Source organism: Podarcis tiliguerta, assembly GCF_965153285.1.
Source record: "Podarcis tiliguerta genome assembly, chromosome: 17".
NCBI lineage: Eukaryota > Metazoa > Chordata > Lepidosauria > Squamata > Lacertidae > Podarcis > Podarcis tiliguerta.
The window spans coordinates 5,187,664-5,201,683 of NC_139550.1; the positions used below are offsets into that span (position 1 = coordinate 5,187,664).

Sequence of the window (14,020 nt, forward strand, 5' to 3'; positions counted from 1 at the left end):
GCCAGTGAGCTGCCAGATGTTGAAATATGGTAAATTCTAATTAAATAAACTGATAGGTAAGCGGCTCTTTAACAGGAAACACACTTTCCTGTGGAGAATCCAGGAAGTGAAGCACAAATCAAAGAGAATCAGTGATAAGATGGGTGGGGGTGGGCACACTTCAGCTTTAGACACTATTTTCAGTGAAAACACTCTGCAGGAAAGTTTGTGTTGTTGATGCCACAAATAGAAAATAACTAATGACTGGATTTAAAACAAAGGTTAGTCAAAATAAGTGAGAAGGGATCTGCAAACTGGAAAACGCTTAAAATAGCACATTAAAAATGTTACATGTGAAGTCACGATCACACTAAGAAACTGAAGGCAATACTCAGAAGTGAAGTTTTTCTGTCACCTGTTTTGCTTGATGCACTTAAAGCAGCAGTTTTTTAAACCTCTTTTTTTACTACAGCAGACAAGTTCAGATATACTGGCTCCTAAAGCCCAAGCAGATTTCAGCTAGAAAACATGCACAAAGTCTTGAAGAATCAGTGGTACTCTTAAAAGATTCTGAGGAGTATCAGTGATGCTTCAGACATATATTCTCCTAAGGCCACACATTAAAAGCCTAACTCTCGCTATTTGCTGTTCTCAGATCATATCTATATGTCTTCCTAACAATAAGAGATCTATTTATCCATTAGCAGCTGGGTGACTATCTCATGACCAAACCACATGGGTGGGTGCAATCACATATCTTTCCTATGGAATCAGCAGTGAATGTCTATGCACACACACACCACCACCACCACCAGTGTCCAAGTGAAAGAAAAATCAATAAATTTAAGTGGAAATATGAGGACTGATGTTATTCAAAACTCTTTTGCCATGTGTTTTACATTCTAGACCCTGGTTTACAACAAATGAATTCCATACCGATATGAAAAAGGATTTATAAATAGATGACCAGGACTTGTACCTCCTATTCATTCTTCTTTCTAAAATCTAGTCTAACAGTGGCCAGTTTCCACACAAAATGTGATGTAAGAACAACTATATTGAGCACCCTCCCTAAAGACAACAAAATGCCACCATCGCTAATGGAGGACAAATGCTACTTCAACTGCCCTTAAAACCAAAGATGAAATTTTAAAAAAGGAAAAGGTGAAATAATGCAAATTAACATAGTTAAAAACAAGGCACAAAAAGTGCAAACTCAAAAGCATCACTTCTCAAACAGTAATTTCTTTTAAGTACTTATATTGTATGTGATTATTCAGGTGTGCTTTCCATGCACCTCTCTCTCCCCGCAGCCAACTATTTCCCTCATTTTACAACTGGGCAACTAAAGCAGAGAAAGCAATCCCTCACCACAAAGTTACCCTATTCATCACTAAGCTAAGATCTGAACCCTCTTTCAGTTCAGTCATGAGATTCCTTGGACCCACAGTACTCAATTTCCCCCCGAAGTGATTTCATAGCTTCTGGAACCTCTACCCCTGCTCCAACCTGAACTTGAATGGTAAGCAGTGGGGGAAGGTAGCTACCACATCCTCTTAAAGTCCTTAGCTCAGAAGCAAGTACATTTCCCCTCTCCCTTGAATGGTTGAGTGGAAGAGACGCACAGAATAATATTTGCAGCTCTAAGTGAGAAGCTTCTCAACTTCAGAATTTGCTGTACAGATAATCCAAGGTGACTAAAAACAAGACCATTTCATCTGTCGTAGCCTGAAGTAGCCAGAAGAGCTGGTGAGAGAACCTTCTCATTCTAGGTCCAGGGCATGGGGTGTAGAAAGGGAGACACCTATGCAGTTTATCCTCTCTACTGCTTCCAAGTTGCAACGAGCTTATAGAGGCAAACAATTTTCTCCTGTGACTGACTTATTCAATAGTTTGTAGTTGTTTTCTCCTTCCTGTGAAGCTCAGGAAGCCATGGAAATTAGTCCTATAATCTGAGAAGTGTGCATTAATTTATAATCTGAAAAGAGCTTTGCACCAACAGTTTATGCTAACCACACATTTGCCATATTTGAAGAGTAGCATCAGTATAGTTAAAATCTACATAATAGGAAGCAGCTTACACAAACAACTTATCACATTTTACCCACGACGCTGCATTGCAACCACATAAACATGTGATCTCAGTGTTTGAGGTGGGCCCAAAGTGAGTTTTGGGGGTGAAGGAAAGGAGACCCAAACCTTTTCGGAATCAAAGGGAATATTTATAACAGAAACCGAAAATTCCCACACACAACACTCCTTCATACTTTGCAAGGCAAAAGTAACCAAATGAGAGAAGCTTTACTTTGCGAGAGGAAGAAAATAAATTCTCTGTGTACAAGTTATCACCCATCATCACATGGGGGTGGTGTCAATAGAAAAATCAAAACAACTGACACAAAAGTACACCTTTATAATAAAGAGCAACATCCTCTTGAGACAAATAAGCAGTTTTGCTATAAAACTTCAGCTAAACAAGACTTTCAATTGCATAAAATTGACACTTTTAATACCTGAAGGAAACTCATTTAATTCAGTTACCTTGTCACTGTCATCAGTACAGATGTGGTCTTGATGGATTAACTGGCACTGGAAGGAAGCACCAACACCACCTGCAAGTAAACAAAGGGAAAAAATGCATTTGAAAACACAGACCGTATACTCAAATCTAGCTATCACGGCTTCTGTCTTTGTGATTCTAGGACAGGAGGAAGACATTTCTTCATGAACTGCCAAAACATTTTCTCTAGATTAACAATGTGCACTTGTTCATTGACTTAATATTTGCATTCCAAGAATACACAAGCACAAGTTAAGGAAGACATCTGTGCAATGATTACAAAACTAAGTTCTGAGATGCGAGGTAACCTAGTTCAGAGAATCTGCTCAGCTTTTAAGGCTCGATGGAGAGGACTAAAGTTACCACTGCCTCCTTGCACCAGCCTACCTTCACAGAGTTGTTGCCAGACTAAAGCATCAAATATGGGCTTCTTAGAAGATATAGTACAAATGTTAGCAGATAAATAACCAAGTGCCGTGCCTCTCATGAGTTTCTCAAACTGCTATGAATTTAACAGTGGCCAATTTCATTTCCAATTGACAATTTCAATGTAACTACTTAAGCCAGAGTGAGCCAAAGAGCACAGAACCTCTGCCTTTTATTCTCCCTCAGCTTTTCGATAAAAGTCTATTCTCCTGTTTCCTTTGTCACTTTCTAAGGTGTTTCTGTAATAAAACAGGGGTGAGTGCACAACAAGAGGTTAGCACATGTCTTACCGCCAATACATTAAAATACACGTATATATGTAGTGGTGGAAAAAGGCTCATTTACTTTTTAAACAGACCTAAAGCAGCTTGGATGACAAGGCAAAACAAAATACCTTTACTGATTTTAATGTATGCTTTTATTCTACGTGTATATATGCACTTAACAGTATTGGTAAACTTGTGCTGCCTAAAAATACAATGTATACTTTCTGAAATGTATACAGGATACTGTCTCCACTTTCCTCCTCCCTTATAGCAAGCAATACATAAAGGTAATGTAGAATGCTTTACTCTTCAAGAATTGCATAATATGCCTTTTATCAGTAGCCTTTGGTTTTTCTGTTTTAACAATTCTTTTATTTTCTTTCTTAATCTGTACTCTTTTCAAAACAATATTTTGTGCATGTAAAAAGCATGGTGTTTTGATACTGTATTTTCTCTTTAAAATTAAAGTTATTTACAAAAAAAACCCCAAACCCTACTACAGGATAAAATCACCACCCCCTCCCCCGATAGTAAGTACTATAGATCTCAGTGGGGCTTACTTCTGAGTAGACATCAATAGCAAAGGTGAGCAACCTTTTTTCAGTTAAATACAGTGGTGCCTCGCAAGACGAAAAGAATCTGTTCCGCGAGTCTCTTCGTCTAGCGGTTTTTTCGTCTTGCGAAGCAACCGGATTGGGGATTAGCGCTATTAGCGGTTTAGCGGCTATTAGTGGCTATTAAAGGCTTAAGGGATTAGCGGATTAGCTGCTAAAAGGTTATTAGCAGCTTAGTGCCTTAGAAAAAGGGGGTGGGGAGCGGAAAAAAAAACGCAGGAACTCGCAAGACATTTTCGTCTTGCGAAGCAAGCCCATAGGAAATTGGTTTTGCGAAGCACCTCCAAAACGGAAAACCCTTTCGTCTAGCGGGTTTTCCGTCTTGCGAGGCATTCGTCTTGTGGGGCACCACTGTATCTAACCTGATCTGTGTAACACACAAGATGTACGTAACTGTCTATTATAGCCTTCCAGCATACGACGTGTTTTCTTATTGCCACTTGCCTTGGGCTGATCTTATGCAGAAAGGAAGAGGCATATTGCTAACTTTCAGAGCAGTCCTATAGATGGGGGTGGGCATGTGACCTTAAATATGATTTCGTGCAGTCCTTGGTCTAATTTCAGAGGCCCTATGCTAGCTTATAAATTCAGATCTCTGTTCCTCCTCTAAGGAAGATAGAAGGGGTGGTGCAGAAAGAAGAAGTGGGCAAGGGGCCTTTCACAGATTATCCCTTCCAGCTCTTAACAGAGATTACAAATGTGTGGGAGAATAATAACTAGAAGGATAGGCAATTTTATTATAATACTAAACATAGAACTTTAATACTGAAGCACACTTTCTTCTCTGTGGCAATCTGTATATATAAAAACCTATTGGAGAAGTTAGACTAGTTCTGAACTGCATGTGTATGTTCATCCCTTGAAGACACACACACACACACACACACACACACACAAAACTACAGAATAGCAAACCCCAAAGCCATCAACATGAGGACAACTGCATAAATATTAAGAGGTGTGGGCAAAACATAGCCAGTCAATATGGCTTCTTTGAACTGAATCTGTTGCCAAGGTATTATTTAAAACAAAGTATTTAGACTGTCATATCCTTAACACTAGATTTGTAACAATCTACTTCTTAGAGACCAAAGTTTTGTGTCCATGCTGGTTTCCCCAAAACCATAGTGTAAATGACGTGGTCTTTTCCTGGACCATCTAATGTCATAAGGTTTCGAATTGTATCAAAATGTTTAAATCTAGATGCTATAAGCCACTCTTCTTGCTTTGAATACTTATGCCCGACAAGAATTTCCCTGTAACATTAAAACTTAAACTCCCAGCACACTGAAAATTATACAGACTGCTAAACATATTTTTCCAGAACATTCTTCCAAGTACAATATCCTTCCTCCCAAAACCTAAAATAATGTCTGTTTTACAGACGCTTCCTATATAGGCTATATCATTTTAGATCCCTGCTGAAAACCTCTTTATTTCAGAAAACCTATCCAGACATATAATTAGCGATCTATATTTGTTTTTAAAAGATTTTCTGATTTTATCCATATTTTGTGGATAATTAATTTATGTGTACTTGTGAACAGCTTTGATGATTTTACGTATTAATAATTTTATTATGTATACTGCCCTGAGAGTTTTCCAGTTGAGCAGTCTCTCTCTCAAAGCATGGCTTTCACTTGGTGTGCATTTTTGTTTTCTTCAACTGCATTTAATTTCAAGTATTTTAAAAAAACTATTTCAACCAAACTGTTGAAGAGGAAAAGAAATGTGATGCTTTAAAAGAGCCCTTCATGCTTTCCTCCACCCATACACTTGAAATGCCACTACTAGCCCATGAAGCTGGGAAAAAAAATAGCTTGTAGAATGTCCTGCAGCAATTGCTACTAGTCGCATTATGCCACAGAAATTCTTTTGGTTTGGAGTTCCCTTCCCTTCCCTTCCCCACATCACTGCTCCCCCCCCCCCTTTTCCTCCCTGATCAGCACGAAGTATGGAAAAACAGTGTTCTGTTATGAAGCCACTATTCTGCATTCAGTAAAAACATGTCCAGCCCTACCCAGTACTTGGCCTCTGGATGTTGTTTGTGCATGGACTACAGCCAGTTCACATCATTTGAAGTCTGAGCCACTTCGCTAGCAAACTGGCTGGCTTTACCACAGCTACTGGAGCACAGTTCTCGTCATGGCTGCACAAAATATACGGGGACACAACAAGCTGCTTCTGGCAAGCCCAAGAGCTTGCACATGCCCAGTGGGATTTTGGCCTTGTTTTTCTTCAAACAGCTTATTCCCATCATGCCATATCACAAGCTGCTTTTGCAAGTCCCCTCAATATTAGTAACAAAGCTTGATGTGCAACAAGGAGGGCTGCAGTTTGAGAAACAAATGTCCAAAGCCCCCTTGAATGCAGAAAGCCACTTTCAATGTTCTCTAGATCCTGACTGCTGTCTTTCAAGGAGTGTGGTTCCACCTTATTTGTAAGTTAATGTTACAGCTTTCCATTCAGAATACTTAACATTTTTCACATTCAGGCTACAGGAAACTAGTTCCCCAGTGGTTCCTGGAGGGCATTCCACACAGTTTGGGGTGGTGCCTTCCACTTTCCCCTTATGATTAAGCAAGTTCCTTGTCACATTTGATACTTATTTTGTAGCCAGATTCTCTTTGTTAGCTCTGCTCTGAAGACTTACATAGAAAGCTGTTTTATGGTGAGTCTGACCAATGGACCATCTAGGTCAGTACATGCAGGTCTGGCTTAGCAAAACAATGCTTTCCCTGGAAATTATCTGTTAGGCAAGCGTTCACATAACAAGTTGACAATTTCCTATTTCTAACTGATTCCCAACCGTGGAATTTTGACCCCCCCCCAAGCAAAAAAAACAACAAAAATGGGAAAACTCAAAAAATGCTCTGATTTGTCCGATCGCTCCTCCTCCTTTGAATTTGGTTCATGAAACAAAGCCAGACAGGACAAATATTTATGAACAAGTCAGGTGAAAAGAGGAAGAGAGTTGTCTCGTGTTGACAAATTACGGTACATCAGAAGTTTTACCAATTTAGTTCTGCGATGAAATGGACTCTGGGTATACAAAAGCTTATGACACATAAACCTGTGAGGTGCTACAAAACAGTTGCTTTTATTTCAATGCACTCCAAAAGTCTTATTTATTTTATTGTCTGTTCACATATATTCACATTAGTGATATATTCACTTTAGTGGCTTGAAACTGAGTCAGAATTCTGGCAGAGATAAAGGAGGGGAGAGGCAATTAAGTTTGAGGGAGAAAGTGTCTGCAGTAGTCCCCCTTTGCTACTTCAAAGCACCCCGTTGCAGGCATTTTGCAGAAAGGAGGGAGGGATTTGGGTGTAGCAAAATGAGCAGTCCCCCCCCCCCCCAGTTATATCCAATATGGATAAAATTTGCTGTGGAACATTCTTCCAAAAAGAGATTCAGCAGGCACTCTTACTTTTGACTTTCAGTTGTCTCTTGAAGCCTGTTCTTATAACAGTAGGTGTATAAATTTTTGATTACCCAGTAGTTTAATCACTTAAATTATTATTTGTTTTGTTTTTAATGGTATTTTATGTCTTTATGTTGTACACAACACTGATATGTTATGATGACGGTACAGAAATACTTTCTAACCAGTGGAGAGATGGGCGGTGACAACCCACGCAGGATCACATTTCTCCCCTACAGGAGAATGGGGATTTTAGAACAGCATAAGCAAAGTTATGCATGTAGGTGTGTGTGCGTGGCTGCCAGGGGTGGGGGGAAGAGGAGAAACTGAAGGCTGAACTAGAGAGAGCTAAATTAGACATGATCAAAGCTTACATATCCTCAGTGGAATTTTTGACATTATCTTGTCAACAGCAGACCCCCACCCCAATTTCATACCACAAAATACTTGGGAAACTACCTTCCGATGGGTGATTCCTATTTAACAAACAGAACTCCCCTGCAGTACACTTATACCGATCAAAATGTATTTTTAATGCTCTGACTTTCAAACATTCACACAGGGTGAGGAAACAGATTTGTATTGTTGCCCATGTGCACAACTCAGCTGTCATGCACCATCTGTGAAAGCCACATCTAAGTTGCAGTACAACCATTCTGTATTTAGGTGAGCAGAATAAGTTTATACTATTTAGAATTTTGTCTCCACTTGATATTTTCAATTTTTATATTTATAGTTTTAATTTTAAGAGAAATTAACAATGAAATGATGAATACAGTCAAACATAATAGTACAAAATAGCACCTTCTTATATGTACATTTATGTTGAACGGGAGAGGGGGGATGCAGCTGGTGAACCAGACCACTCCAGCATTCATTCATGCAAGTATCTATATATGGAGTTCATATGGTATATCTGAAAACGCCCCATATTTTACATTTTAACCAGCTGCCTCTTTTAATAATGGCAAGAAATAATAATCCAGAAAACTATGCTCTGTGCTCCCATGAATCATCTCACTACCTTGAACATTGTCATAATAAACTCTACAGAGGAGCCTCTTCTGTTAAAGGAATGTCCTGGTCAAGTGGCCCAGACAAAATATGCCATAGCAATAGAATGCACCGTTCAAAACAGGAAACTGACAATTATTTTTATCAGTACATACAGACTTTCCTTCTAGCAGTTATAACATTAGCTCAGGGGACCTCTAACTAACTTGCCATATAATAGCAATTCAACCCTCTTCAGAAAACAAGCTACAAACCTCCCCAAATGTGGACAGGTAGAATTGGCTTCGTAGGCAAAATTTACTTCGACTGCAGACATAGGGCTGTCATATGAGGGAGGGAGAAGTACTTTAAATAGGCCAGAGGACTCTGGGAAAACAATGTAAAAATAGAGGAATGGGTGAACATTGTTATGATGCAAGGAAATGATCAGGAATGTACTGGTATAAGGTAAAAAGAACTGACTGAAGGCTAGAACTGATGTGGACGTTACTCCAGCTGCAGAAACACTGAGGGTCTCTAGGGACATAGGGAGGTGTCTTATACAGAGTCAAACCATTGGTGTATCTAGTTCTATTGTCTACACATGCACTGGCAGTGCCTCTCCAGGACTTTAGACAGCAATCTTTCCCTGCCTATCTAGAGATTCACTTTAGATATTCATTAACTTCTGGCAATACTTCAGAGTGCTAGTTTTAGTTTACAAAGACCTAAAAGGTCTAGGACAGGTAATGAAGAACTGCCTTCTCCCATACAAGCCCATTGACTAAGCCAACCAATCTTTCTCTAGTTGTCCATGCCTTCAGAAATCAGGTTGGCCACTATCGGATAGGGGTTTCCATTCCTTCTAGGGCTGTGCGATAAATTGCCATACCTTTATTAACATTGTGTTAGGTGTTTCAACAAGAAAATATACCGGTGAAAAAAGAAGTGGACACTTAACAGCTTCCCAAGGGGGAGGCCTCCACCTCTTGGGAGAAAGAGGACACTTGTTCACCCCCTCCCTTGCCTGAAGATGGAGAGAGTACTGCTACAGGTTCTGTCACCAGGGCTCCCTTCGCCTTCACTGGCAGGGATTTCTCAGCTGGGAAGCACGATGGCTCTCGCCCCCCAGCCAAGCAAGGTCCCCAACTGGTGTGCGCATGCCAGAGGGACAGGGGCTTATTTGCGGACCTCAGTCAGGGAGCGCAAAGCCTCCTGCTGCCCAGCTGAGGGAGCCGAGATCCTCCTCCTGCTCATGTGCAAGCAGGAGAAGGATTGGCGCTTCTTCAGCCCAGAGCAGTTACAGTTTAACGGAACCCCCATCCCTGGCTCGTGCGAACCAGTGGTGGGTTAGGGGCTCCGTAAATCTGCTTGGCTGAGGCGAGGGCAGCCGTGCACTCCTCAGTCAAGAAGTTTTTTAAAAAAGGAGGGAGGAACAAGCTGTATTAGTGCCTGGCCAATGCATCTTGATTCTCACTCTGTGCTGGCATGAGGGGCAAACCGTGATGGCGGTTTCAGTCAAGTTGAAACCGCCAAGGCTCTGAGTCCCTCTGCCTCCAGTGGCCAGCTGAAGCTTGTTTTCCCCTCACTGTGCTGGGCACTGGAGAGACAAAGGAGTGATGGCAGTTTCATTAGTGATATACCACTGAGTGAAACCACCATCACCGTCTGCCTCTCATACCTGTCCTGGGCAATATATTGATATGTCGCCCAGGCCTAGCAGAGTGGGCTCTTTTGGTAGCGTCACCACCCTTCAAAAGTGCAGGGAATGACAGCCCAGGTGAGGGCTTTCGCTGTGGCAGCCCCTACATTGTGGAACCCTGTCTACAAAGGTGCATCTAGCAGTTTTGTTGTACGGAGGTGGGACACACCTCTTCCACTGAATTTATACAGTTTTGTTCCATCTGGAATGATTTTCTGTGCAATGGTTTCAACTTTTTAAAATTGTGTATTTTATTGCTGTAATCCACTCTGGGATCTTCTGTTGAGGATGGGAAAGAAATCTTATTAAATCATCTGTCTGAATATGGATATATACCACTTCTGAAACTAGAATATGCAATCTTTCCTCTGCTGCTGTTCTCAGAGTTGATCACACTCTTTTTGCTGCTTCTCCAGTTCACATATCAGTTGCCTCTCTGCCAGCCCTGCATTGTAAACTCCAGCCGGTTGTTGTTCACCTACTCCAATTACTGCCAAGTGAAATAAAACCTATAAGGCTGTTGAAAGTTGTTCTTTCCAGTAAACGGAGCAACTAATTGGAAACTGCCAACTACTTGAATGCTGTTTTCATTATAAGACAGTTGGCATCATTATTGCCATATTGGCCCCAGAGAATAAAAATACCAGGCAACCAGCTGTTCCTGTTGTCCATAATAATTTTTCTGGAAGTTCACCTGAGATCTTAAAGAATGTGTGGTTTCACCTTAAAGTTAATACAATTCTCTAGATGTTCCACAATATCAAGGCCATTCTATGCTATATTTGAAGTCCCACAATGAAGGAGTGTACATTTTTAAGCTTATAATAAAGGATATTGTTTAAGAATAAGACATGGGTTTCCAAAATCATGTACCATTTTTCCTTGACAGGTTGTGAGACCTGCAAACTCACCTCCAATATAATCAGTTACTATATGCAGAACTGAGTATATCTGGTAACTTTACATGCTAGACTGCAGTATAAACTGCACATGTCTGAGCGTAACATTAACAATGCATGAATATAAGAAGCCCATTAGTTGTAACATACTAGCTCATGTCAGTCTGCACAGCAGCCCATGTAGCTGAATGCATCTTTACTTTCATAACGTGAATATATATAAGGTTAGATGAATTTTCTCCCTCAATCCTGCACTTCTGATTCCCCAAAATGTTTTATTCATTTTGCCCACAATATTTTGACTAAAACCTTAGGTTATGACAAGTATTCTCACAAATCAGTGTTTAAGTATTAGTCATGTAAGTGTCATGCAAGACCCCTTATTTTTGTGCACATGCTTGATGGGTTTTTGCTTCAGTTTTTTTTTTTTTTTTTTTTTTTTTTTTTGCTTTTACCACAGAAATGTGCTAGCCTACAACAAAAAATAGTTTGCCATCTTCAATGACTTGTGGCCAACCTGAAGATTCTATCATCATCATCATCTTGTTAATTATTAATTTATTACTTATATCACAGCCACTCTGGGCAGTTTCAAGCATAATATAAAAATACACTGAGACATCAAACATTAAAAACCTCCCTGTACAGGGCTGTCTTATAATACCTTCTAAAAGTCAGATAGATGTTTATTTCCTTGACATCTGATGGGAGGGTGTTCCACAGGGATTGCGCCACGACCGAGAAGGCCCTCTGTCCGGTTCCCTGTAACTGCACTTTTCACAGTGAGGGAACTGCCAGAAGACCCCCAGAATGGGACCACAGTGTTCAGGCTGAACAATGGGGGTGGAGACGCTCCTTCAGGTATACAACACCATTACTGAACACCTATCAATTTTCCAAGTGCTTGTTCACGACAATTGCAAAATATTTAAATACAGATGGCAGAATTCTTCACAACAGACTTCAAGTAGGTGAAACTCACAAGGTGACTTGCACCTTAAAACAGAAGTATATATGAACAAAATCAAGCAGGATTCTGTTGCCTCGCCTTGAGGATCTTATAGTAGATGGAAGTGCTTAGTACAGCAATTCACATTAATAGTCAGACAGAATGACATGCTAGGGCCAAAATGAAAAAGTTATTTCATGGCCCGTCAAACATAAATTAACTTTCACTCTCCCTGTCTGTCTTGGTCTCGCTCCAATTAGTGAGCATCTGTCCCAGTCTTGTTTTCATGAAGGGCAATATTCAAGCTCAGCATTTACTTTTGTCTATATTATATAGATATTATATACACTTACACGTTTTCAACGTATTACGAATGCCACTAGAAACTTTTGCCAGCATGTTTGCAAAATACCCTGGTAATATTTTCTAACTTGTTCAACTTTCTATTACCCCATCCCAAAACATCTTAATTATTTAATATTACAGATTAGTTCTAGATATATATTTCTATATAAAAAGTCCTGCTGGTCTGAAGACATGCAATATAGCCACTTTGCTAAATTTAAACAGGTTTGGTTCTTGTCTGTACCCACACTGCACACTGCCTGGGAAGACCATGAACACCACTTTAAGTTCTTATGAAGGAAAGGTGGGATTATGCATGTAACAAATGAATGAATCAATGAAAAGCTCAAATTCACTCACTGTATTAAAAAAACAACCCAATAATTTGCTTGCATCTTTCAAGTCACTGTACAGCTTCTTTTCTCAAATCTGCAGAATTATTCCTCTTCTATAAGGTACAACTACAGCTGTATGCTGTAGTTATGATTTCATTATTCAGGGTTCTGATTTTAGGACTCCAATCCCAGTATTCTGCTGAATAAACTGTTCACAAAGTGACTCTCTAGCTCCATTTCAAAATATGCAAATGAAGTGCAACCCAAGACACTGGAAATGATACATAATCAACCCCCCACTCTATCCCTGGGTCAAATCTCACTAAGGCCTTAAACTTGTGCCATCTGGCTGCCCTCCATCCGTGTAGAACAAAGCCCAATGTGTTTTTTTAAAAAATCTACTATTGCTCCATTGGCTCACAAGAGCCAACTATTTTAAAAATCAATTATACAGATGTGAATTTCATGGCAATAATTTTTTAGACAGTTAATTTTATCTGTTACCTAAGCAAAGTTAGTATAAGTGGCAATACATTCTAGAATGCGCTATTAGGCTTCAACTTATAATTAAAAAATCATCTAATGTTAATGTGAATATCTGAAGGGCAGATGTCCAGTAGTTCTATTAAGTTGTAGTACTGTATTTATTTATTAGTCATTTAATGTTGGCTTCATGTGCTGTAGAGGGAAATAAGGGGCATATGGGGCTCATCAGCCAGGGAAGCTAGAATCATAGAGTTGGAAGGGACCATGAGGGTCATGTAGACCAAGCCCCAGCAATGTTGGAATCTTTCACCCAATGTGGGGCTCAAACCCACAACCCTGAGATTAAGAGTCTCGGGCTTTACCAGTAGCCCATCCAGGAGAAGGATAACCCTGATTTGAAACCTCTGCTGCCTTGCGGCTATACTCATTCATGAGAAAGGCTTTATGAATAATCCCCAAGAAAAAATCCATACCCGCTGCCTTGCAGGAGATTCTTTGGGAGAAGAAAAAGCTAACAAGTAAACCCTACACAAATACGGCAGAGTCCCTTAGGCAGTTTGATGGCACCTTGTATGCCTCCTTCTGGCAACTCCCAGCGCCAAGCTGGTGCCAAGTGTATTGCTCTGCTTTCCTTTGCACCACACTGGTGAGGCCAAGAGGTCTCATTTTCTGGGCAACCCAGGACCTCCATACACACTGCCCAGACATGCGCCCCAGAGAAGTCACTTCAGTGCTGCTAACGCAGCAAATCAATGTAGTTGTGAGTTACCGGTTTCTGCAGCCACATCAGGCACTTCGATTCTCCACTGCTTTGTCTTCACCCCTGGATGCACACTCCATTGTCTCTCAAGGCAGACTGATGCCAACAAAAAGGAATGTTGGGTAGTTCAGTCGGTAGAGCATGAGACTTAATCTCAGGGCCGTGGGTTCAAGCACCATACTGGGCAAAAGATTCCTGCATTGCAGGGGGTTGAGCTAGATGACTTTCATAGTCCCTTCCAACTCTACAATTCTATGATTCCAATACCAAAAAATATTCCCT

General features: G+C 40.4%; 1 protein-coding gene across 2 annotated transcripts in view; it reads right to left on the reverse strand.

The window, feature by feature from the left end:
- The window catches only part of RNF38 (ring finger protein 38), a 76,269-nt gene that overhangs the window by 30,872 nt on the left and 31,377 nt on the right, over positions 1-14,020 (reverse strand). For both annotated transcript variants that reach the window (XM_083419952.1, XM_083419951.1), the window contains exon 2: positions 2,521-2,591. In XM_083419952.1, coding sequence (XP_083276078.1) covers positions 2,521-2,591 — 71 coding nt within the window. The remainder of the gene's footprint in view (positions 1-2,520; positions 2,592-14,020) is intronic.